This window comes from Lithohypha guttulata (assembly GCF_036872675.1).
Source record: "Lithohypha guttulata strain CCFEE 5908 chromosome Unknown scaffold_3, whole genome shotgun sequence".
NCBI classification, from domain to species: Eukaryota; Fungi; Ascomycota; class Eurotiomycetes; order Chaetothyriales; family Trichomeriaceae; genus Lithohypha; species Lithohypha guttulata.
The window spans coordinates 3,646,181-3,669,566 of NW_027042752.1; the positions used below are offsets into that span (position 1 = coordinate 3,646,181).

The 23,386-nt window shown below is 49.0% G+C and overlaps 12 protein-coding genes across 12 annotated transcripts; 8 read left to right on the forward strand and 4 right to left on the reverse strand.

The window, feature by feature from the left end:
• Positions 1-250: 250 nt before the first annotated feature.
• nob1 (20S-pre-rRNA D-site endonuclease nob1) lies at positions 251-1,546 on the reverse strand (the record flags this gene model as incomplete). The annotated part of the gene is made up of 1 exon (XM_064899464.1): positions 251-1,546. The coding sequence occupies one exon, from the start codon at positions 1,544-1,546 to the stop codon at positions 251-253; it is 1,296 nt and encodes a 431-aa protein (XP_064755421.1).
• Positions 1,547-2,196: 650 nt separating this feature from the next.
• Positions 2,197-2,670, forward strand: LTR64_005123 (uncharacterized protein; the record flags this gene model as incomplete). Its single annotated transcript, XM_064899465.1, has 2 exons — positions 2,197-2,539; positions 2,603-2,670. The coding sequence occupies 2 exons, from the start codon at positions 2,197-2,199 to the stop codon at positions 2,668-2,670; spliced, it is 411 nt and encodes a 136-aa protein (XP_064755422.1).
• A 656-nt stretch (positions 2,671-3,326) lies between these two features.
• On the reverse strand, positions 3,327-3,927 carry LTR64_005124 (uncharacterized protein; the record flags this gene model as incomplete). Its single annotated transcript, XM_064899466.1, has 2 exons — positions 3,327-3,338; positions 3,361-3,927. The coding sequence occupies 2 exons, from the start codon at positions 3,925-3,927 to the stop codon at positions 3,327-3,329; spliced, it is 579 nt and encodes a 192-aa protein (XP_064755423.1).
• A 458-nt stretch (positions 3,928-4,385) lies between these two features.
• Positions 4,386-5,501, forward strand: LTR64_005125 (uncharacterized protein; the record flags this gene model as incomplete). Its single annotated transcript, XM_064899467.1, has 1 exon — positions 4,386-5,501. One exon carries the CDS (start codon positions 4,386-4,388, stop codon positions 5,499-5,501), a length of 1,116 nt encoding a protein of 371 aa, XP_064755424.1.
• A 1,603-nt stretch (positions 5,502-7,104) lies between these two features.
• LTR64_005126 (uncharacterized protein) lies at positions 7,105-7,502 on the forward strand (the record flags this gene model as incomplete). The annotated part of the gene is made up of 2 exons (XM_064899468.1): positions 7,105-7,375; positions 7,477-7,502. The coding sequence occupies 2 exons, from the start codon at positions 7,105-7,107 to the stop codon at positions 7,500-7,502; spliced, it is 297 nt and encodes a 98-aa protein (XP_064755425.1).
• A 731-nt stretch (positions 7,503-8,233) lies between these two features.
• LTR64_005127 (uncharacterized protein) lies at positions 8,234-9,238 on the forward strand (the record flags this gene model as incomplete). The annotated part of the gene is made up of 4 exons (XM_064899469.1): positions 8,234-8,423; positions 8,535-8,568; positions 8,615-8,831; positions 8,882-9,238. 4 exons carry the CDS (start codon positions 8,234-8,236, stop codon positions 9,236-9,238), a joined length of 798 nt encoding a protein of 265 aa, XP_064755426.1.
• Positions 9,239-9,528: 290 nt separating this feature from the next.
• On the forward strand, positions 9,529-10,521 carry LTR64_005128 (uncharacterized protein; the record flags this gene model as incomplete). The annotated part of the gene is made up of 1 exon (XM_064899470.1): positions 9,529-10,521. The coding sequence occupies one exon, from the start codon at positions 9,529-9,531 to the stop codon at positions 10,519-10,521; it is 993 nt and encodes a 330-aa protein (XP_064755427.1).
• Positions 10,522-11,532: 1,011 nt separating this feature from the next.
• On the forward strand, positions 11,533-11,915 carry LTR64_005129 (uncharacterized protein; the record flags this gene model as incomplete). The annotated part of the gene is made up of 2 exons (XM_064899471.1): positions 11,533-11,557; positions 11,605-11,915. The coding sequence occupies 2 exons, from the start codon at positions 11,533-11,535 to the stop codon at positions 11,913-11,915; spliced, it is 336 nt and encodes a 111-aa protein (XP_064755428.1).
• Positions 11,916-12,864: 949 nt separating this feature from the next.
• Positions 12,865-13,620, reverse strand: LTR64_005130 (uncharacterized protein; the record flags this gene model as incomplete). Its single annotated transcript, XM_064899472.1, has 1 exon — positions 12,865-13,620. One exon carries the CDS (start codon positions 13,618-13,620, stop codon positions 12,865-12,867), a length of 756 nt encoding a protein of 251 aa, XP_064755429.1.
• A 2,859-nt stretch (positions 13,621-16,479) lies between these two features.
• taf6 (histone H4-like TAF Taf6, SAGA complex subunit) lies at positions 16,480-17,924 on the forward strand (the record flags this gene model as incomplete). Its single annotated transcript, XM_064899473.1, has 2 exons — positions 16,480-16,849; positions 16,903-17,924. 2 exons carry the CDS (start codon positions 16,480-16,482, stop codon positions 17,922-17,924), a joined length of 1,392 nt encoding a protein of 463 aa, XP_064755430.1.
• A 1,188-nt stretch (positions 17,925-19,112) lies between these two features.
• On the reverse strand, positions 19,113-20,363 carry NPY1_1 (NADH pyrophosphatase; the record flags this gene model as incomplete). The annotated part of the gene is made up of 1 exon (XM_064899474.1): positions 19,113-20,363. One exon carries the CDS (start codon positions 20,361-20,363, stop codon positions 19,113-19,115), a length of 1,251 nt encoding a protein of 416 aa, XP_064755431.1.
• Positions 20,364-22,418: 2,055 nt separating this feature from the next.
• Positions 22,419-23,356, forward strand: MRPL2 (54S ribosomal protein L2 mitochondrial; the record flags this gene model as incomplete). Its single annotated transcript, XM_064899475.1, has 2 exons — positions 22,419-22,668; positions 22,764-23,356. 2 exons carry the CDS (start codon positions 22,419-22,421, stop codon positions 23,354-23,356), a joined length of 843 nt encoding a protein of 280 aa, XP_064755432.1.
• Positions 23,357-23,386: the final 30 nt, after the last annotated feature.

Sequence of the window (23,386 nt, forward strand, 5' to 3'; positions counted from 1 at the left end):
GCTGCAAAGTCGTGATCAAAGAGGCTGCGAAGGAAAGAAAACACCATCCGCCAACTATGAGGATGGTGGCGGAGTTATGAGGCATTGATACTCGGGAAGCACACGAACCGCAAGATCAAGATTGGGCAGGCGCAACTGAAGGAAGGCGCATACCCCGAAGACTATACATTCATCAAGGCTACCATATCGGAGTAAAAGAGGAGATCTAGCAATGTGATTTTGATACGACAAGATTTCGACTGAGACCACGTTACCGCTTCCTCGAATTAATGCTCTTTCCAGCGCCTACTTGTATCCGACCTGCACTACTTCGCTGACCAGTCAAGATACCCGGCAGACTGTCTTCATCCATCAGGTCCTTCTGCCTTGATCTTTGCTGGCCCTTGACAGCACGCTGGTATTCTTTCTGATCCTCCGTCAGTATCAGATCATTTCCCCAACCACTTTGACCACCACCAGATTTAGGTCCTTTCCATTTCTGGTTGGCAGTTCCTGCAGTTGGCCTCGGTACAGAATAAACGTTTCCTCTGTTATTCCACTGATAATTTGCTTTCAGATGCAACTTGACCTCACCCTTGTCGTTGGTTGTGCATGTCACTCTCGTCAGCGTGGGCTTACCGCATCGAGGACAGAACTGTTTGCTCATGTCTCTGGTAGTCTGGAAGCATGCATGACAGCGGAAGATAGTCTGTTTGATATTGGTGATTCGTTTGCAGCTCTTGGTGCTCAGAAGATTCAGGTTCATCTGAAGAAGGACATTCTGCATGGCAAAATCACCTGTCATTGTGGCTACTTGCAACGTCTTTTGTGGTTGGTCTTTCGTGTCTGCTGCGCCTTCGTCTTTCGCCTTCCTACGTTTGATGTTCAATGGTGTGATCCAACCGTCGTCAGAATCTGCTGAGTTGTCTTCCTCCAGCTCAGGTACTCCATCCACTTCTGGCTTTAGTATCTCTTCAACCTCATCTTTCGCTTGAAGAGGCACAGACTCTTCTTGTGGTTGTTGTCCTAGGACAGCACTCTCGAGTGTTGCAGCACGCAAACCCTCAGTAGTCTCTTCGAGTCTCTTGTCCTCCCCAGCTGTTCCGGCAGCATCGCGGGTTGTGTCTGCCACTGATGGAGCGTCGTCACCCTGCACTATCGCCAATTGTTCTTCCTTCTTAGGAGGAGCGCCATTGACCCTCTTCTGACCAGGCACACTCCTCAATCTCCAGTCCCCACCATTGCGCTCGCATTCGAGTTCGTAAGCTAGTGCAAGGACCTCAATATCAGTTGCACTAAGCACAGCTAGATCACCTGTCCGCCTCGCAAAGTCCCGCACTAACTTTATGCTCTCTGGTTTGGGTGTATGGATTTCAATGAACGGCTTATAGAGTGTCTCGAAACGATTGCGTGCTTCTTCGCCCTTGATTTCGGATATGACTGCAGAAGTGGTCACAAGTGTATTGCATGTCGCGGTCAGCGTCGATATCGATGGTGTGTTCAAGAGGATCGGGGAGGCATCGAGGAGGATTGTATGTATGGGCTTGTTCTCGGCGGATAATGACATGTTGTGAAATTGTGACGGATGATCGCAGGTTGTGTAGTCCTTACCAGTGCAACACAATATCAGTAGGAGTCACTTTAACATAGTGGAAGTGAGCATCGCGCTGCCCACATCATGCGCAGCGTTGCTGAAACATTATTTTTTGTTATCGATAAGCTTACTTTCTCGGCCAAGTTGCCACGAGTGATATTCCTCACTTTGACCCACTCGCTGAACGGCTGAGGGAGTTCTTACACTTATCTGCTTCTGCTTTCGACGGCGTAATATGAACGTCTATGTGATGCAAAAGAACACCCTGCTGCCATCGCTCAGCTTGGCATTGCTCGGGCGAAGCTTCTCGACAAGAGATACCCACAGGCACCTCATGACCCAGCCGACCTGGGCTCCAGGATTCAAGGCAAGCTCACAATCAACCAACTGGATTGACCGTTCTCAGTACACGTAGAACTGGTGATTCCCGATGTGAGTTCCCTTGAAGCAGTTGATTGGAAAATTCGCATTTCTTTATCGGGTAAGCTCTTTTCCGTACCTTCCGCTCAAGAAGACTTCAAAGTACATATCCCCCATCGCACAACTTCGCGACTAGATCTTCGATGCCATTGCCACTACTTGAACAGATCACTCGTCCTGGAATGGCTTCCATGCAATCCGACATGTCTGACACACCGTCCCGTCCGACGCTCTTGCTCATAAATGGCCCGAACCTGAACCTTCTCGGAACCAGAGAACCGCAGAAATACGGCAAAACCACTTTGGCTGATCTCGAAGCGTTGGTCGAATCACGTTGTGCATCCCAAGATTTAGTCCTGCAAAAGTTCCAGTCCAATCACGAAGGCGCAATTCTCGACTTCATCCATGGCTTCGCTGGCAATGCAGCTGTCAAAGGCGTGATCATTAATGCAGGTGCCTACACACATACAAGCGTTGCCATCAGAGACGCATTATTAGGTGTCAATACTCCCTTCATAGAGGTTCATATCACAAACGTACATGCTCGTGAGGAGTTCAGGCATCACAGTTATCTGTCTGACAAAGCAACTGCGGTGATTTGTGGATTAGGCATTCAAGGCTACTTCGCGGCAGTCGACTTCTTTGCTGAGAAGCTGAAAGCGGAGACGAATGTGTGAAGAGCTCTAATAGCGATCTGACACGCCTCTTGTATGGGCCACGAAATGCCAGCACAACAAGATGTTCTTTTTGCAATCCACTGAGCGGTCAGGTCTTATACTCTCAGACTGGAAGGAGCTCAGGTGGCCGCTAGTTAAAACGCACAGGGATCAGGTTATTCGAGGACAACTGACTAGAGGATACAAACACCTCGAGACAATTTCATTGCCTCGCTACGGTCCGCAAGAAAACATTTCAGAGTACGTATCAACACGAGCTTTCTCAGGATGCGGGAAAAACAAAGCTTCTGCATGTCTGCATCCTGATTCGGGTCAATTAGGCAGCGACGGTTCTGGATCAATCACCTGCCACATATCCCCGACCCGGAAGCCTCCTGGATAACGATCTGTGGGGTCAAGCACAACCTGCTTATAGCTAGTGATCCACGAGCTACCTTGAACAGTCGGAAGCACAGCCGCAAACTGTCCTACCTGAGTGGTGCCTCGGATGTGCGCTTTAAATTCACTACCGATAATGCTCTGGTGTCTGAAAACCTCACCCTCCTTCAAGAGTCCTCTAGCATGCAGGACTGCTAAGCGGGCGCATGTACCGGTACCACAGGGACTACGATCAAGTCTGCCAGGAGAGACGACCACCGTGTTGATTGCACTTTTGTTCACCAGAGGTTCTGTGAACTGAAGAATGCTTACACCTCTGATTTCGGGATTGTCAGGATGTACTGGGTTGGTGTGTTGCTGAACAGCCTTCTTGATGCGCTCGCCAATCTCAACCAGTTTTCTTCCCTGCGAACTTTCCACCTTCAGGCCTACCGAGGACGCGTCAACCAAGGCATAAATCATACCGCCCCACGCAATGTCGACCTTGACGACGCCTAGCCCTGAAACGGGAATCTCGAGATCAAGTGCGAACACGAATGCTGGGACGTTATCAAATGCAACACTTTTGCATTTCCCATTTTCGCATTCTGCCGTTACGGTTACCAGTCCTGCCGCAGCATCCAACGCTAATTTAGTGATCGGTTCTTGCATTGGGAGCATTCCAGTTTCCAAGAGCACTGTTGCAACAGCAATGGTATTTGCTCCTGACATTGGTGGATACTCCTCGTGTTCCATGGTGAGAAATCCAGCATCCGCTTCCTTGTTGCACGGAGGAAGGATGATATTACTGCACATTGCAGCACTGCCACGTGGCTCGTGCATGAGCAGCTGTCGTATGCCATCGTACTTCGTCCACATGTACATCATCTTTTCGAACATTGTCTCACCAGGGACGTCAAGAACACCACCTACTACGACATCGCATACCTCGCCTGCTGTATGGATGCCGACTACATTGAATCTGCGGCATGCAGGCATCTCGTCAGCAAGTATGCGCAGTGGTTCGATGGTTTCTGGAACGTCTAGTGCCTTTATGTTGAAGGGAGTCTATAGTACTGTTATAAGATCTTTATGCAAGTTGAAACCTCTGACGGTGCTCAAGGTGTACGCAACCTTAAATGCTCATGTAATCCCCTTCGGATTCGAAGCCGATGCTTCTGAGTGGGGCATTTTCCTGTTTCGGTCTCTCGGCTCCAGATCCGCAATGGTTGTGATAAGTACAGAGATCAAGCGGTGATTATGTCGTCCATACGTAGTGAATGTACGAATTGTGCTCAAAACAAATACTTCGAAACATTCACGTACCCTGATTCTTGTAAAAGCCCGATTGTCTCACAATGCCTAAATGTCTTGTCCTTGGCGACGCCGCTGTTCAAGATATTCTCATCAACCTCAGCAGAGATGATATTGTCTACTTTCGAAATGGCATCTCAAGAGCACTTTGCGACTTTTCCGCAACTCAAGAACGCGAATACCAACCAGATCCAGCAGTGGTTGTTCGTCCAGATGGTCGAAAGACGTTGTTCAGACTCTTCACCTCCGAGCAAGGTCCAGGTGTCAAGATCATAGTTTCCCCTAACACAGAAGCTCCTGCTGGGAACGAGAACAAAACTACTAACAAGCCAAAGCCGACGTTGCACGGCATCCTCGCAGTATGTGATGAAGATGGGTTTCCCAAAGGGTTTGTCAACGCAGAAGAAATTACAGCGTACCGCACCGCAATGAGTGCTATAATACCGTATTCGTGGCGATCCAATACCGCCAACATTGTGGTCTTTGGTGCAGGCAAGACGGCGTTGTGGCACGTCAGGCTAGCACTGGCCCTGCGAGGTGAAGAGGTTAAATGTGTCACGGTCGTCAATCGCTCGATCGATCGAGCGAGGTCTATGGTCGAGCAAGTGCAGCAGGACAATGAAAGGATATGGAAGTCGCCCGCGACATTGACTGCTCTCGATCCTGGCGATTCTAACTACGAGCAAAGCTTGCAGGAAGCTGTAGGCCAAGCCGACGTCATTTTCTGCACGACTCCTGCATCGAGTCCAGTATTTCCTGCACAATATCTCACAAAAGACGAAAGCGCAAGACACTGTTTCATCTCCGCAATTGGCTCTTGGCAGGCGAATATGATAGAGATAGATCCTGCACTTGTTTCGGAGGCATCTCAGTCAGCTAGTGGGATAGTGGTGTGTGACGATCGCAGTGAAGTCCTAAAATCTTCAGGTGAGATCATACAGAGTGGGCTACGAGCTGAGCAGATTACTGAGCTCGGCGAGCTATTGCATATGCGTGGCTCCTCTTCCACTGACTTTTCTCAGAAGATGCAGCAATCTCTTCAGGACGGGTTTGTTGTGTACAAAAGCGTGGGTCTCAGCCTCACGGATCTTGCTGCTGCCAATATCATTCTGCCTCTAGCCGAGAAGCAAGGAAAGGGAGTAGTAGTGCCTGATTTCTAGTCGATAGAGACTGTATACTTGGTCTGTGTATGTAGACCACTTCAGCGTCTTCTGGTGCTTGATAATCTAAACTTCTTTATCCTCCTTTCAAGAGTCCGGAGAGGGCAGTCTTTGCATCACGGTCTGCATCATTGTCACTTGAGAATAGATTGGCAGCTCTGGAGGAGATGCCAGACAACGTTTCTCGTCGCAGTAATGACAGCAGTCGAGCCCAAGTCGCCGATCAAGGAAAAATTGCAGGCAAGCCTGCTATTTCGATTGAGGCCGCACTTATCCAACAGTCCTTACTTGTAGTGAACGAAGACGAAGCAAGCATGGAGACGGGATTACTCTACCTTCCTTCGACCATGCACTTTATCTGATTAGCTCCGTCCAATTTCACATCGGAGAAGCCTATCACGTATTCCATGAGGAGGTATTCATGTCTGAGCTGCATTGTCTCTACGAAGACGTATCAGACAAGGCACAGAAGAGAAAGCTCTGGTACATCCACTACTTGTTGATCATGGCCTTTGGAAAAGCGTTCACATCTAGAAGCACCGAGAAGGGGAAACCACCAGGTGTTGACCTTTTCATCCAAGCACTGCGACTTCTGCAGAATGTTCCTCAGTTATGGATCGACCCATTTACAACGGCAGAAATATTTTGCTGTTCAGCACTTTACTTACAGTGTGCAGATTTCAGGTATGGAGCCTATATTACTGTGAGCTCTATCAACCTACCAGCAGCTTTCAGAGTCCTACTGACGATGGATTAGATTGGGCATGCCATACGCACAGCTCTCTTTCAGGGCATGCACACAGATCTGCCGGCCGAACTCTTTGCCACATCACAGATCGAGCGTGCACGACACATATGGTGGACTGTCTACATCTTAGACAGAGAGCTTTCGTCGCTTATGGGCTTGCCAGTGCAGATCGCCGACGAGAACATCAACGCCAGTCTCCCGACATATTGGTCCAACGAACGAGCTGCAGCACTGCGTCTGCATATAAAATTATGTCGGATAGTCGCGCAAGTTGTCGACAGTAAGTAGCCTTTATTACGCGGAACACATTCCTCAGACTGAATGCCTCTAGCGGCGTATGGACCAGATGGACGACTTGACAAGAGGTTCTTGACCAGCACGAGATCATCGATCACCAGTGTGGCTAGTATTGCTGAAGAGCTAAGCAAATCCATCAGACTCAACCTAGACGATCCCAAAGCAGGTATATCAAGACTGGCAGCTACTCTGCATCTTCAGTATCATCATGTATGTCCGTTCTCAGCCACAATCGCTCCTTGTAGTGAATGACTGTGGTTTCGGTAGTGTATCGTGCTAACAACGCGACCACTGCTTTTCAGCCTGTTCGAAAAGCGCTTGGAAGCAGAAGCCACGTCGTCAAACATCATTGTATCAATACAGCGTCTGCGAGTGCTGCTCCAGATGTGTGCAGATTCGTCTGAAGGATCCCTGACTATTCTATCAGTACTGCAGAGTCAGGATCTGCTAGGTATCGCTAACTGTCATTCCCAGTTGATGCACAAGGACTGAACTTCATTAGCAGCGTTTATTCCTTTCGATCTCGAGTCCGCATTCTGCTCAGGCATCATAGCACTTATGGCATCTTTCCTTGACCCTCTTCTGATTGAAGATCTATCGGCAGAGTTGAAGAAGGTACATCGCGTTATCGACGACCTGACCATCAAGAGTAATCTGATTGCTTACCACCGCAAAGCGGAGCTTGAGCGATTACACACCATGTTGGGCACTCTTCAAAGCCGTGCCTCGAACATTGAACATAACTCATTGGAGGAGACCAGCGTGGTAACCTTAGATGCACCTCACGACTTTGTCCCGGAAAATGCAGGAGCAACTTTCAGTATCGACAGTCAGGCAACTGTCGCGCAGCCGTTCATTGATTGGATCTGGGAAGATGCATTGGATTCTGCACAATTACTGAACGTGGCTGGCCTGCTAGCGGGAGATCAGCCAGAAGGATTCGACGGATCATTTGATTGGTGACACGCCATTGAATCGTCGCAGTATAGGACAGGAGGAACCAGTCGTCATCGCTGATCGACTATCGACATTACCATCTTACAATGCGAAGGGCCCATGTTGAAACAAAAGAGGGAACCACTGAAGTACGAGTAATGATCTGGGCCAAAATGCTTCTTCATACTCGTTCCTGTTGGTTCCCTCAAAGATAATCACTGTTTATACCTGAAAAAACAAGATCCTTCGATTATGTTCAGCTCTACTTGATCTCGAGCTAACACAGTAAGGTCAACTTGAGAAGAAAGCCGGTACAAATCGTTGTATTGCCAGATCGCTGAGGCAGTAACGTCGTCAGTCGAGTACTGCAGAGCTACGCCGCTATCCCCGCTATCGAGCTTGTCGATTCTGCACTCCGCACTGCGGTGCTGCGGCCAAGAAAATGGCATGGTTCCCCGATCTTCGGCACATGCTGTCTCTGCCAGATCTTCTTGGCTGTCTTGGTATGGATGTCCCTATTGATCTGCAGCGTGTCAATGTCTTTGCACGTGCGCTAAGCTAAGGGAAGATTGGCATGTCACTGCTTGGCATGGACGTCATGCAAGCTGGCCTGGACCTAACTGGCACTAAGGTACAAGCAGTACAAATCTGGAGCTCATGGCGCGATGTAAAGCGAGCTCGCCCTCGCGACCACATTCATGCGAGTAGCCGCCTTCCTTCTAACATACACCGAACCTGAATCACAGCCAATATGAAGGTCGCATCTTGGGTAGCAACGACGTTGCTGGCAAGCGCCTCGCTTGTCGTCGCGCATGGCGAACCTGATCTGAAGCATGAACATGCAGGAGATGTCTTCCACTATTTCCGTGGCGGACAGTGCTACGACGAAGGTGTTATCAACAATGGCACTCCGGTAGGGATGACAGAGCAAATCAATGGAGGTGCGGTGTATCGTTTCTTCAACATGGAGGCATACTGACTTGAACCAGAGAGCCTGTACCTTTCTTACCCGCGGAATGAAAATCAGAGCGTGGCTATATTGTATTTGACAGATATCTTCGGCAATGCGTTGGTCAACAACAGGCTGTAAGATTGGTCCCAGTCTATTTGAAACATGCTAACCTCGATCTAGACTGGCCGATAGTCTGGCAAGAGCTGGATACTTTGTGGTCATGCCTGACTTGTTTAGAGGCGACCCAGTACCAGCAGATGCTCTCAGCGGAGGATCTCCAGGCTTCAATATCACTACTTGGCGTGCCCGACACCCTCAGTCACAAATTGAGGAAGTGATTCAGTCTGCCATAAGCACTACTCGTGGTCAATTTGGTGCTTCGCGAGTTGGTGCTGTGGTAAGCAACTCTAATAGCTCTTCTTTGCTATCGTTGACTGATTTCTTTAGGGTTACTGTTTCGGCGGTAAATATGTTGCTCGCTTCTTGGCTCCTGGCAGAGGACTCGATGCAGGATTCACAGCCCATCCATCCGCGACTACCGCCGATGAATGGAGGGCTATCGCAGGACCGATCAGCATCGCTTTTGGGGATCTTGATAACTCGAATACCGCCGACAATAGGACAAACATTGAGTCGATCTTCCAGGGTGGCAACAAGACCTACCAGACCACCTTATATGCTAATGCCGAGCATGGGTTTGCTGTACGAACAAATCTGACGGATCGAAAGAAGGCTTTCGCGCAAGAGAGTGCATATTTCCAGGCTGTAAGGTGGTTTGATGCTTGGATGAAGGATCAGATCTAAATAGTAGCCCACATATCTGAGAATCAATCAGTTTTGTGTGCAACCACGAGTTGTAGAAGGGTTGTACGAGTAAGAAACTTGCCTGTCTTGGCCAGGTCCCCGTCGAACATGCCGGTCATTAGACCGGCACATCCATCTGGAAGAGGACGTCATCGTGAAGCATCCTTGAATCCCAGCATAAACGGCATTGATTGCGAGACTGCTTGAACATAGGCCGTGATTCTTTTATGTCTTCAGCGTTGCGAAAATTATTCATAGTAACCCGGTTTTTTTCATCGCATCACAAAAGTATGCCTACGGACATAGATCCGGCAATCATACGTGCGCTCTCCTCATCATATAATATCGACCCATCTACTGCAGAGATCAGTAAACATGGCGGAAGCGGCTTCGCATCGACCTACCGCATCAACACCGCCGACACATCGATCTTCGTCAAAACATCTTCCTCAGAGGGAGCAGCGACAATGTTCGAAGGCGAACATGCCTCCCTCAACGCCATCCATAACAGCGTGCCAAGCCTAGCTCCGAAATCCTTTGCTTGGGGTGGACTCGAGCAAGCTAAGGGCGGCTATTTCCTTGCTACAGAGTTTCTTGATATGTCAGGTAGAAGTGCTGGCTCGACTAGTCAGGGAGGAAGTGGCTTGTCTCTGGCCACGAAGCTAGCTCAACTGCACAATACACCAATACCGGAGGAGTTCCAGGACAAAGGCTTTGGCTTTCCTGTTTCAACATGCTGCGGAGATACTATACAGGATAACTCATGGAAGCCAAGTTGGGCAACCTTCTTCGCTGAGAATCGACTGAGGCATATCTTGAAGTCTGGAGAGAAGAACAACGGCAAGGATGCGGCTTTACGACAGGTCGTCGAAGATGTTTGCGAAAAGGTTGTACCACGTCTACTTGGTGATGGTCATCTGGGAGGAAGTTCAGGCATACAGCCACGTGTGGTACATGGTGATCTTTGGTCTGGAAACAAAGGTTGTGGATCCTTCGCTGGTCGCAAGGACACCGCAACAGAAGAGATCGTTTTCGACCCCAGCGCGGCATACAGCCATCATGAATTCGATCATGGGATCATGAACATGTTCGGCGGCTTTGGCAGCAGTTTCTGGAAAGAGTACTTTGAGCACTGTCCGAAAACAGAGCCTGCAGAAGAGTACGAAGATCGCGTGAGGTTGTACGAAGCTTACCACCATCTCAATCACTACAGCATCTTTGGTGGTTCATACAAGAGTGGAGCTGTGAATTTGCTGAAGCCTTTATTGAAGAAGTATGGTTGAGAAAGAGGGTATCATAAAGCAGTCAGCAGCAAAGATGGGACTGCCGCAAAAAATCTCAGGGGCTTCACGCAGATCGCAACAACAACGAATCGATCTGAGAGGTCTCGTTGCGGACAAGGACAATACCAACATGATTCGAATCTTTTCATTCAATCAACCGACGAGTCTATCTAATTGAGGGGAAGCCCGGTCACCTTCTACCTAAGGGGAAGAAAACCTGGACTTCATGTCAATCATTTGTGAAGTACATACATGCACAGGCTCCGGCCCAACGTGTAAGTCTTTATGTTTCGAGACGTCGCTACATTGTATGCATTGCAGATCTCACAGCCAATCTCGACCAAACAGGCATGTGGAGAACCGGAGTTTAGCAGGCTAACGTTGTAGCACCGAGTCTGACAGAGAACGTTATCGGAGACTTTGTGTCACACGATCGAGTAAATGCTCCGAGGATGGCAGCCGATTTTAGGGAGGCAGGACAAACATATAGTCGACAACCTAGTCAGGTAGGCAATGAAATTCAGAGCCGACGACACAAGGGGATGGGAAGTCCTGACTACGGCGCCATTGATTGGCCCTTTTGCTTCCCGTTTCAGCTCTTCGCTGTCTGGCCTTTTCTCTAAGGTTCCTGTTGTCGATGTTCTGGGGTGAGTATAGTAAAACAGAAGACCCATCTTCACTCACGAAAAGGGCGGGTCTGTTGTCAGAGGAACGAATTTAGGTGGCTTGAATAGCAAACAATATATGCTACATATTCGTCCCTTCTATCGTGACTTCTCCGTCTCTCGTAACAAACAACCCAAGATTGAACCATACACCACACTCAGGATGAGGCGCCGTTTAACCAGCCTAGAATACACGTTCACGGGATTGTCACATATGTCATACAGAGTCCTCTACTGAATTATATTTAACAGAAACTAGTCGACATATGTGAATTTATTGTGGAGACCATTCAACTGGACTCATCGCTATCGTACAGCATTTACCAAGACCCGTATGGTGCAAAGCATGTTGACGTCTGGCTTCGCCCAGGGTAGGCAGCACATGAACATCCACCGAACATCATCTAATTCTTGACAGATGATTCGTGCTCAGATGATGGTAATGACGAGGTCTCTGTAACGATAACAGATACCTTCGATCAGAGACTGAACCGTCTCGAAGCAATCTTGCCACGAGCCAAAGCATACAATGACTGGAGCAGAAATTGGTATGAGAACAAGGTGTTGGCCACTGAAGCTATCAAGGATCAAGCAAGAGCTAGACATCTGAGGTACATCCACTACGATGTCATCGTTGAGGACGCCGAGCAACAAGTTGAGGCTGCTGTGAGAGTCGGAATGCAGCTTGATGAAGTCAGGCCTCGCCTGGGTCTGAGATGGGTGGTATAGATTGCGATGGACAAGAGTGCGACACCTGAAGACGAATTGTAAACAAGTCAGTGTGCGTTTATAGCCAACAATGATGAAAAGTGTCGCATAACCTGCAAGAAGATGGTTTGTTTCGAACCGTTCCAGCTCAAAGTCGACGTCTTGGACGTCGATAATCATGCTAGAAGATGACTGAGGCTATACCACTGCCACTGCTCAGTGACGTTGTCTACTCCCCATGCCTCAGCGAATTGATTTGTGCTGAGCGATCTGTAAATATGTCACAGGTACTGGTATCGAGTTGTGTTGTGATGCTTCGAAGTAGATTGATATTTGATATGATATATGTTGCTGGCCCGAAGACAAGGTTTTCATTGGTGTACATTGTGTATTGCGCAACGATAGTTTTGAGATGTGAGATGTCGAGGCAGCGTTATGCTGATGCATTGTATTGATCGGCAGATAAGGTAGAGTGTAGTTTTCGAGAAGTGCTTCGAAGTATAGATGTGTCGAAAAGTGTTTGCGGCGTAGATTTGTAGAGAAGTGTTGTTGACGCAGCATAGAATATAGATGTGTTGAGAAGTGTTGTTAAGTATAGATGTTTTGAGGAGTGTTGTTGTCCCGGCTATGCCTTTCTGAAGTCCTGAGGTAGTACGAGCCTCCTCCCCCTTCTACAGAGATCCTGGGCCCTACCTCTTCCAATTGGCTGTGACACATTTTTGCCACAGCCCCACAAGGGCTTGAGTATGAGAGAAAGCACGACTGCGACAGTATGCATGATGAAGTTATTGGTGTGGAGAGCATCGGTGCATAAGCATTCATCAGCGTGGTATAGGTTATTCGTCGTTTGTGTGGTACTTGTCCAATGGTTGTGCATATATTGAGTATGATGTGAGATTGTGGTGAGAGTCTGTGACGTGACTTCATTCTGATATAGGTAGATCATTCTGTGACATGACTAAGAGAGTGATTACCTCCAGGAAGCGGCCTTCATGATATCGCCGTGCGACTTGCTGGGCTTGACGAGACTTGGATTGGCCAGCTCGTTCTTGAGTCGGTTGAGCTCCTTCCAGTGGTGTTCGTGAGTAGTCCACTGGTTAGAGCCGCGTTCCGAACCGTGCCACTTATGGGCAGCGGCTTCTCGCTGCTTGATCAGGTCGTCAAGCAGCTTCAATTTGTCGGCCGACACCTTGACGCCGGCAATGGCGATCTCCTTGGCAATGTCGAAGAGGATGCCAAATTTCTGATTGTGGAGGCCGTGCCAACCTAGGCTAGCGAAATCCTCCCAGGAGCTTGTGAAACGGCTCAGGGAGAGAGCCTGTCCAAAGAGCCAGTGTCGAAATCTGAGCTCTAGAATTTTGTAGGCCTCTGTATCGAAGGCCTTTCCCGACAAGCGACTTGCGGGAGCTCGTTCATCCAGGATGTCCTGAATTGGGCGCTGTTGGTAGGCAGCGGGCAGGGGGAAGGAAGAAGAGGCGGGAAGCGAAGGTGACTTGCTTCGTGCCCTCCAGTTGTCGGAGGTCGAGGAGGAGGTGGCCGAGGTGGTGGAAGAGGTGAAGGAGGTGAAAGAGTCCTCAGACCCGCTGGACGAGGTTCGGACTCTTGAGTTGTTGGACGGCCGTTCCGTCGACCTGCTTTTTCGGCTTTCCAGACAGTCCTGGCTGCTGGACCTGGCGGCAACTCTGGCGCTACGCCACGGAGGAATTGAGTTTGCTGTGAAACTCATCTTGACAAGGTTTCACATTGGTGTGAAGAGGATCAGAGGGAGTAGAGATATATACGACAACTGTGAATATACAGCCTCTCCAAATATAGTGCTGACACGGATAGATAACCTCGTAGAAGATACTGTCCGTACAGTGTGAGGAAGTGTAGAAAAGCAGAAGGAAATTGAGGAATCGATTGAAGTTATTATAGCCCAGCGAGCAACACTCGAGTTCGTAGGAGCACCAGATGAGCATTTTTTCATGAACAGTTGCATTGTAGTGGATGGCCAATAACCATCGACTCGTGCTCAACCACCAATCCATCTCTGCTTGGGGTCGCTGACAGTATTGAGGACCACATCTTGCAAATGAGCTCAGCTCGAGGATAAGATTTGCAAAGGCAAGGCAGTAGTATCTCGGCGAGGATGGTTGGCTGAGACTGAGAGTGGTACGCCGACGACATGGTAGAGGAACAGGCTGTAGGATAACTTGGTGGAGTGCATAATGTGAACAACGCTATTCAGCACCAGAAAGTGCATTTGTCGAAGTAGCGTTGCATGGCCTCAAAGACTTCACCGATAGAACGTTGAGATGCCTCGGCCACACGGGGCAAGTCGACCGTCGTGATGGTAGAGCAATTGCTCGTGTAGGAACAGGGAGGCTCGGAAAGCACAGACGTTGTAGCACATGGGAATTGAATGAGTTGCAGCCATATGACGGGGTATGATGCTGATGTATCCACTCTGCCGCTAGTGCAGCACTTCGAGAGCGACAATTGAGGACCGAGAGAAAAGAAACATTGACTCAGCAACATTGCCGATCAAGATGGATTCGTGCTCAGGCATGTGCCTTGCTCCCTAGGGCCTCGACAGAGATAATCTGTGGCAGAAATGCTGGAATATTCCGAGCACTATGAAAGTCGATATGAGCGTGTGTTCGGTGGATTGTATTATACAAAATGTCCTGTCAACAATTTATGCACTTAAGTTCGTCGTTGTGAATGAAAAGGGCTGCTCTTCATTGAAGACGGTTCTTGTTTGCAGCCACGATTCGTGGTGTACAGGCGACAGTAACAGATATACCGAATGATACTGCTAGCATGATGAAAGAGGAAGAGTATCTGTCTCTTATACACTTCCTGCTTTAAGTTCGCTTTTCCTGCCTGCCCATGTAGCTCATAGGACCTGTATGGGCTCGCTAGATCCGCCTATCAGGACTTGATTGCTGGTATAATCTGAGCCAGCCCCGTTCTCTTGCACTTCATGCGGACTAGCTTCCCCTCTCAGATCGCCGATTCAGCAACTCGAAGCATTGTCGTTCCACTAACACCTTGCAATAGTGCTCATTGAAATCGCTATTGAACGAAAGTGGTACAGCCAATGTACTCTCTTGGAATTGCGGATGCCTGGTTTCTAGTTCGATAGCCTTTCGAGCACAAGAAACCACAATCACAAGCTCAGATACAAGCGACGATGCACATGCTGGTGAGGGTACATGTCGACCATTGGATCTGCACGATGTGCAGAGCTTCGTTAACCTAAGACAGATGATGCAATCTGGGTTGACAATGCAAGGGCAAATGTTTCAACGATTCGCAGCAGGTGGGTCATCCGTGAAAGCACATACTGGTTGCGAGCCAGGATATCAAAGGATTTGGTTTGAGCTTATGAACATCGAGAAAACCGTGACCAGCACGTTCTTAAGCGTATAGCCGTCGAACAGAACATTCTCTCTGTGTAGGGCATTCACGAAGAGTTCAAGACATTGGTGTCGCTCGTGTGCCCCATCCTTCGTTTCAAGGACCCAGAGTCTCCCGTCGAGACGACTCATGCTGTTGCTGAAATAGAAGCTCAGAGATACTCCGCTTGATAGAAGCTGTTTCAGTGCAGAGGTTGCCATTTGTACAAGTAAAGATATAAAATCAGGCAAGTCGAGTAATTACGTAGGGACAATCCCTTTCGTCGAGTCCATTATCGGTATTGTTCCGACATCCAAAGCTCAATACAGAATTCCGCAACCAATGCTTTTCGTTCCATCACTTCTGTATGCATATCCGAGGTCCTATCGACCTAGTCTGCCTTGATCCGGCGTCCCTTCGTCTAAACTTTCGCCAACCAATACCATACATCGTGAATGATAACTGTTCTGGTACTGCTGCAAGACAACGAAGAAGAGGACTCAGCGACAAAGGCTTGTTCTCAAAAGAGGACAGCAGTGTCTGGTTGACGCCTACCGGCACGAATCAGACGCGTCGTGCCTGTTGCTCGTCCTTAGATGGTCAGGTACTGATCATGTTGTAATGTGGTTGTCGGCATAGCTTATAGCTCTAGGTGCCTAGCCACCCTTGCAGCCAAGCAGAACGCTGGTCCGCGAAAGGCAAGAAAGTAGAACATACCCCATGGTTGATTACCGCATGTGTCCAAGGGTGCGGCTTTGGAATCGACGAGGTAGAATGCAATTACATTCGTTCAAACAGTTGTGACATGATGCTAGAGGTCTCTTATAGTCACAAGGTCGAGACCAAACATGAATTTGGCTGACGACTACGTTGAAAGTAAAGCGTAAATCACTACTATGTATTGGTTGTGGTGTACCAGACTTCTCCTGAATCGCTGTGCACTCCTTCGGATGCTCTATGCCTTAGGCACAAACACTCAGGACGACCCAGGCATCAAGGCTTTCATCGCGTTGCATACAATGTTCTGGTTGACTGGTTACTCTATCCTCACTTCCACCTCGTTTACTCGTTTACTCTTAATTCCCGAGAGTAGCTGAAAATGTGTTCACGCAGGTAGTGCTCTCCTCGCTGGCCATCTTAGCCTCATCCATCGATTGCGTTCTCGCCTCATGCCTTGGTTCCTCCAGAAAAATCCGCAACCATGACACTCTGGGGCACCGACACAGTTCGCGATGTCGCAGAGGCCGTTGGTATTACCAACCTCAACAAGGAGGTGACTTCTGCTCTATGCAGAGATGTGGAGTTCCGTATGAGTCTTGTTCTCGAGCAAGCAATCAAGTTTATGCGACACTCCCAACGGACTATTCTCTGGTGCAGTGACATTGCGCAGGCTCTACGGGTACTTGATGTTGAACCTCTGTATGGCTACGAAAGTACAAGACCGCTTAGATATGGGGAGGCTAGTATTGGACCAGGTCAGCCGCTGTTCTACGTGGAAGATGAGGAGATGGATTTCGAAAAGCTGATTAATGCACCTTTGCCGAAGGTGCCACGAGAGATGAGCTTCACAGGTAAGGAAGGGCTGTGATGGTCAAGTCTTGGATAGTACTGACTTGGTATGTAGCACACTGGCTCGCTCTAGAAGGTGTCCAGCCTACCATTCCACAGAATCCTTCCGTCCTCACAAACACGACCGATAATAGAACGATTGATTCTCTATTACCTAAGACTGGCACAGGTCCGAACCAAACCCTTGCCGCCATGGCTGATTCTGCCTCCGCAAGTACTACGAAACCACTTGTGAAACACGTTCTCTCGAAAGAATTACAGCTTTACTTTCAGAAAGTCACCTCATCAATCCTCGACCCAGCGCAACCAGAATACCGAGCCGCTGGATTGACGTCCTTGCGAGAAGATCCAGGTCTACACCAGCTGGTTCCATACTTTGTACAATTTGTTGCAGAAAAGGTCACACACAATCTGCGAGATCTCTTCCTACTTCGTCAGATGATGGAATTGGTCGATGCGCTTACGCGGAACGATAACTTTAACCTTAGCCCTTATGTCGCAAGCATGATCCCTCCAGTTCTGACCTGTTTAACAGGAAGAAACCTGGGACCTGGTGCAGGCGGAAATGGAGCCACAATCAACGGTACAGGCTCAAATCCAATGGATCATTTCGAGCTACGAGATTTCTCAGCAGCACTCCTTCAGCGACTGTGCAGTAAATACGGTCGTTTCTCCCACAACTTGAAACCTCGATTGGCACGTTCTTGCTTGAAGACATTCCTCGACCCACGAAAGACACTCGGAGCGCATTATGGGGCGATCTTGGGTTTCAAGGCAGTGGGTGGTGGAGAAGTCGTGCGCAGCCTGGTTGTTCCAAATTTGAAAGAATATGAAGATGTCCTTCGAGGCCCCTTGAGTGGTGGTGAGGGTGATCTGCAAAAGGCTGAAGCTGAAATGGTGGTGAGAGCTATCATGCAGGCTCTTGCGACACTGATCGACGACGACGTGCCCATGATGAATGGACACGCTGATGGCCAATCGGATACGAAAGAACGAGTGATCACCAAGGTTGGCGAGGTGCTTGGGACAAGAGTTTCGGAAGATGCAAGACTCACTCGAGCTGTTCTCGACACATAAGAGGTTCAGGACTCAGAGATGTTGATTGATGATACTCGACAGAATGCAACAACACCCCACCAAGTAACAAGGGAGCGATCACGACTGAGCCACGCCTTATCTCGTTCAGGTGAATGAAAGTGACCCTCTCAACAACCAAGCGGCACTACCGTTTCGAAGTTAGAGATATACAGCTTAACTAGGAGGTCAGTTCGTTGAAGCATGAAACTTCAGGTATGCAAAATTGTATGGCCCTGGACGTGGCCCTCACTGGTCCCAATACGAATACAGCGGGAGAACGATCTACCACATAGTCCAGTTCTGTTCGTCAAGGTACACCAATCCCTCAATCAAGGACTTCAAGTCCGACTTCGCGGACTGCAACATTCCAGCAAGGAAATAGTGTTCGAACATCGAAAAAAACAACACTATTAGTATCTTCAGACAACATTTGAGCCGTGAACCACAGCAATCAAGAACTGGCAAGGCATCGGACACGAGCCTCGACATCCGCAGAGCCTGAGGCGCCGAGCGCTCGACACGCAAATCGCACCATTGTCTCTCATTCAGTGCCATGCCCGGCTGAACCGCTGGCAATATCATGCAGAATTCATTAACCAGGAACAGACATGGGTCTACGTACTACATACATTTTTTTTTGGCCTTCTATCACCAACCTTTGTGGAGTTGAGAGCAATCAAGGGCTCTCCTATGATACGGTTGAGTACAACATGTTACAACAATCAGATCAAGTCTTCCGACGAGCTAATGAGGATTCCAGCCGAACACAAAAAGTGGTTATGGGCTCCTTACAATAGAGCAAGATCGATAGACTATAAATCGGGACGAGCTAGAGCGTGACGCCGATCGCGATATCTACAATCTTATGTCGTATTCTCTATGAAATCGACAAAGAACCCATTCGCATCTTGTTGCCCGACCATGGCGAGTATGTCTCGTTTGTTTGCACCGGTCATCTACTGACGCAAATGGGCCTCGAAGATCAAGAGTCTAGATTCTCTCGATGGAGCAAATAAGGGTGCTACAAGATGTACCTTCACCCGTTGTGCCAAAGGGTTCTTCTTTTATTTGGCCTTTGACATTTGTACATGATCTATGAAGTATTCTTGACATGGCCCACCTCATCATCAAATATCTAAGCAGGACCACATTTCTTAAAAGTGGTCTGGAGCTCTCTCAATTGATCTTTCACATCTTACTTGCAGTCGCTAATGGAGTCACGCCTTCCAAAAATCCACCCTCGACTACCGCTGTAATAAGCTGGTTTGCAATAGCTGTTCTCGGCGGTAACCTCAAATTACCCTCTTTATATCCTGACGGTGCTGCTTCACCCAAACTGCTTGTGCCATTCTCCAGGGCCTCCTTGATTTCATCGAGCTCGAACCATTTCGCTGTCTCTAGTTCTGGATCGTTGTCGAGCTTGATTACCTCGTCTTCAGGAGAAGCGACTTGGGCGATCGCACCGATCATCAGATTGGCGGGATATGGCCATGGTTGAGTACTGTGAATGAGGACTCGCGAAAGGACGACGCCGGACTCTTCCCAGACCTCGCGACGTACGGCATCCTCGACGGATTCGGCTGGTTCAATGAAGCCCGCAAGAGTGGAGAACCAGTATGGTGGCCAGCGCTTCTGACGACCGAGCAGGAGACGTTTTGAGTCGTGCGAAAGTACAGCTACAATGATGGTAGGGTCGGTTCTTGGGAAGGTCAAGTTAGATAGTGTTGTCCGGGTATTGCAAGGTGTCCGCTCTGCTGGAGTCTCAGCTTGGTCGATTGGTGGGCAGACACGTTTCGCGCCAGCATTGACGGACAAAGTAGGATGTCCACATGTGCCGCAATAAGTGTTCCTTGCATTCCAGTCCAGGTAATGTCGTCCTTGAGCATATTCAGCGGCGATATCTGCTGGAAAATTCATTGCGCGCATGCCTTCTACGAACATGAGGCCACTGTCCAGCCATTTCTGTGACAAGGCTTCTGCCTCTTTCTCAAAGGTCTTCTTGGGTGTCACATCGATGGCGAAATGAGGAGCTCCAGTATAGTTCTTGTACGTATAGCCATCCTTGTTAGTTTCATCCAGACCCAGGAACACAAGCTGTGGTATCGCAATGCTCGAGTTGAAGGACTCTAACAGCTCTTTCTCGGTTCTCTTGAAAGGATTGTCTGGTTGGATAGTCTTGATGTCATCGTAGCTGAGATAGTGAATCTTCGTGGGCGAGTCAATCAGGGGAGACAGATTCTTGTACGCGATGAACTTGGTAGACGGATGAGCGAATGCTCCGGCAATAAAGTCATGGTCTTCACGAAGGAACGACACTCGATTCAGAGGAGAGGAGCCGAAGTAGTTGACCACTTCTTTGCCAAACTTCTTGCCCAGGGCTGATTCGCGCTCGATATGCGCTGGGTGAGGCAGATCAGGCGTGGGTATATATCCACTCATTTCTGCGGTGGCTAGCGATTGACTGGTCGCAGTGCTGCTAGGTAGTGAGGACGATGACTGACTATACTGTTGCCAGGGTAAACACCTCGAGGGGAGTTTCGGACAGACTTGTCGGCCTGAACTGGAGATGCGCAGAAGTAGAAAAGCAGATCTATAACCAGGAGAACAATTCAGCATGTATAGACGACAAAATATTGAGACAACTCATCAACGACTTCAGACCATCTTCCCCTTGCCCGCATATATGGAGCTTGATGCTGTTATTTTGTGTCTCCAAACAGTAGCGGCATGAACTCGTGCCTCGGACGAAATGCCCCGCCATGATGGGAAATTTAGTCAGCAAGTATGCAAACAAAGTTTCAACGTAAGTCTCGTCTCATCTTATTTCAATCACATCTTTACCACGGTACTGTCCCGGATAATCGACCACAGGAGTATACGATATGTGAGGAACATGGAACGGCTATGTGGACAGAGCTCAATAGTAGTACATGGAAGACTTTGTGCTCAGAGAGGGTCTACCGGAGTTAACGTTTTTGACACGTCCGAGCCAGACGCGCCACACTCTCCTAGTCTGGTGGTATGCGTGAAGCAAATGGTTCCTACATCAGTCACTTCACGAATGCCTTTTCTTTCTCAAAGCCACATGCCGTCGAACAATATAGTGTGCAGGTCTGTCCGCGCTCTGGAATAGCAATGGCAAGCCAGACTTCAGCATCAAACCGATTGGTGTCTATGCTCGTTACGAAATTCCTGCCGATGTGCAACAAGCTTCGAGAGACAGACCTCGCGGCTGGTTAGATCAATGCTGCATCGTCGTCCCGATGCAGATCAACCGTCGGTCTGACAGATGAAGCGTCGTCCTGTTTCGACAAGCTTTCCCTTGAAACACTTGCAGCGTATTCTGTCCTTGTCGAACTAAGAGTGGTGTTCTCGTGGTCGCGCATTCATTCAATCCAGTGCTTCTTGACCATTTTACTCCTGTTTTCTTTCAGGACCATGCTTCTCTTTCAGTCGGATCTGGAGATATAACGTCTCATACTAGGATAGAAATCTCTCTTCTTAGCTCTCGGGTCACTTGTTCAGTGCTTGACCTTGCTGGGTATTCCACCATAAGTCATTGTATAGAGGTACTGCTTCTGTACAGGCCCTTTGGTGACACTGAGGTTAAGAACGAAGGAGTCTGAGCAGTCTGGCAGTGGTGAGACGCATCTTGCCCACGCTCGTCGGATTGGTAGGGCACGCGGACCAGATATGATAGCCTTCTTCTGGGTTGCGCTCAGAAAACTATTGGGGAACCTGTCGAGCACGCCAAACAGTCCAGGCTGTTTCGTTCTTGAGGATCAGCAGATGTACTGTTTGTATAAATTCATGCCATATGAGGCCCTTCCGCACTTAGGCTCTTTTCAGATCAGTCCTTTTCGTGCCAGCTCAATCTTCCTGACTGTTTCGCCTTCTTTCCAGCCACCCTTGCTTGCACAGACCGCGATGCCTTCAGCCAGCTCAACTTTGTCTTCGACGTTTGAGAACGGACAAGGACAATGATGTGGGAAGTGGACGCAGGCTAGAGTGTCTGGACAGAGGTAATTCGAACATGTGGCTATCGAGTATGAGTATAACGTCGCATTGAATAAAATGAGGCCACGTTACCTTGCTGCCAATTCTGCTGAAACCAGGAAGAGTCACTGGCCACGTTTTGTTTCTCTTGCTGTTGCTGCTGACCACCTTGATGGAAGAACTGGTCAAAGAATTGGAATTGTGCTGAGGCAGCCACAACAAGGACGCTGACAATCCAAAGAAGATACATGGCGAGGTTTCGGTGAGTGTCCTCGCAGCGACAAGGACGACTTCAGAAGTTATTGGCGAACGTAAGGTAGACTGACCTGGAATAACCATATGTCGAAACCTATTGCATGGTCGGTTTAGTGTATATGCCTCAGGCAATTAAAGCCTCCTCGCATCTCCGCAAATTGCGCTAAGAAGTTGATCGAGGTCGACAGTGACCTCCTACCAACGACATGAGCTTGCTGTAATCATCAAACCCTTCATCACAGAATGCTACAACCCAGGATAGCTTCTCGAGAGGCATCTCTTACCTCTCTGGCAACAGCTCTAAACAACCTAGCGCTCTGCTCACGCCATGCAACCAAACCGCGACAACCACAATTGGTCATCACCCGTCATGCCTCTCATGCAGCTCAAGGTCGAGCAAATGGACCAGGTGACTCGGCTGGTCGACGCTTGGGTGCGAAGAAGACAGCAAGTCAATACGTGATACCAGGGAACATCATCTTCAAGCAGAGAGGTATGTTTTATACTCCTATGTAACTCGTCCCTGCATCGTCGACCATACAAGCGAACAAAGGACAAGATTCCATCTCTAACACTCTTCCAACACAGGCACAAACTGGTTTCCCGGCGAAAACGTGGGCATGGGCAAAGACCACACCATCTACAGCACCGAATACGGCTACGTCCGATACTACCGCAATCCAGCCCTCCATCCCAAACGACGATATATCGGCGTCGCACTCGCCAAGGACGGTCCAGCCTCGAAACTACCTACTCCACACAATGCGCCCACTCGTCGCAGATTAGGAATGTACGCAACTCCTATGAAAGAAACACCTCTATCACCCGCAGCACAAGCTGTTGAAGACTCCTCCTTCCTCGAAGCGCACGTTGCTGTCTCCGATGTGAACAACTCGCTGAAAACACTCCCTGTCCCGCCACAAGCAGCAGCGCAAACAGGTGCATTGAGGGCATTCGACCCATCCAACGCGTTAAGACGAGGTGGACACGGCATCACAAACTACGAGATTGGTAGGGCTGCGGAGAGGAAAGGCGTCAGGGTCAAGGAGTTTGACAGGAGTGATCGATGGACGGCGTGGAGAGTCAGGGCGAAGAGAGTGAAGGAGCAGATGTTGGCTAGACAGGCCAAAGCCAGGAATAAGACGAAGGGCAAGAAGAGTAACAAGAAGATTGCCGGTTGAAGAGGTCTAAGCTAGGATCCTTGTCACCGC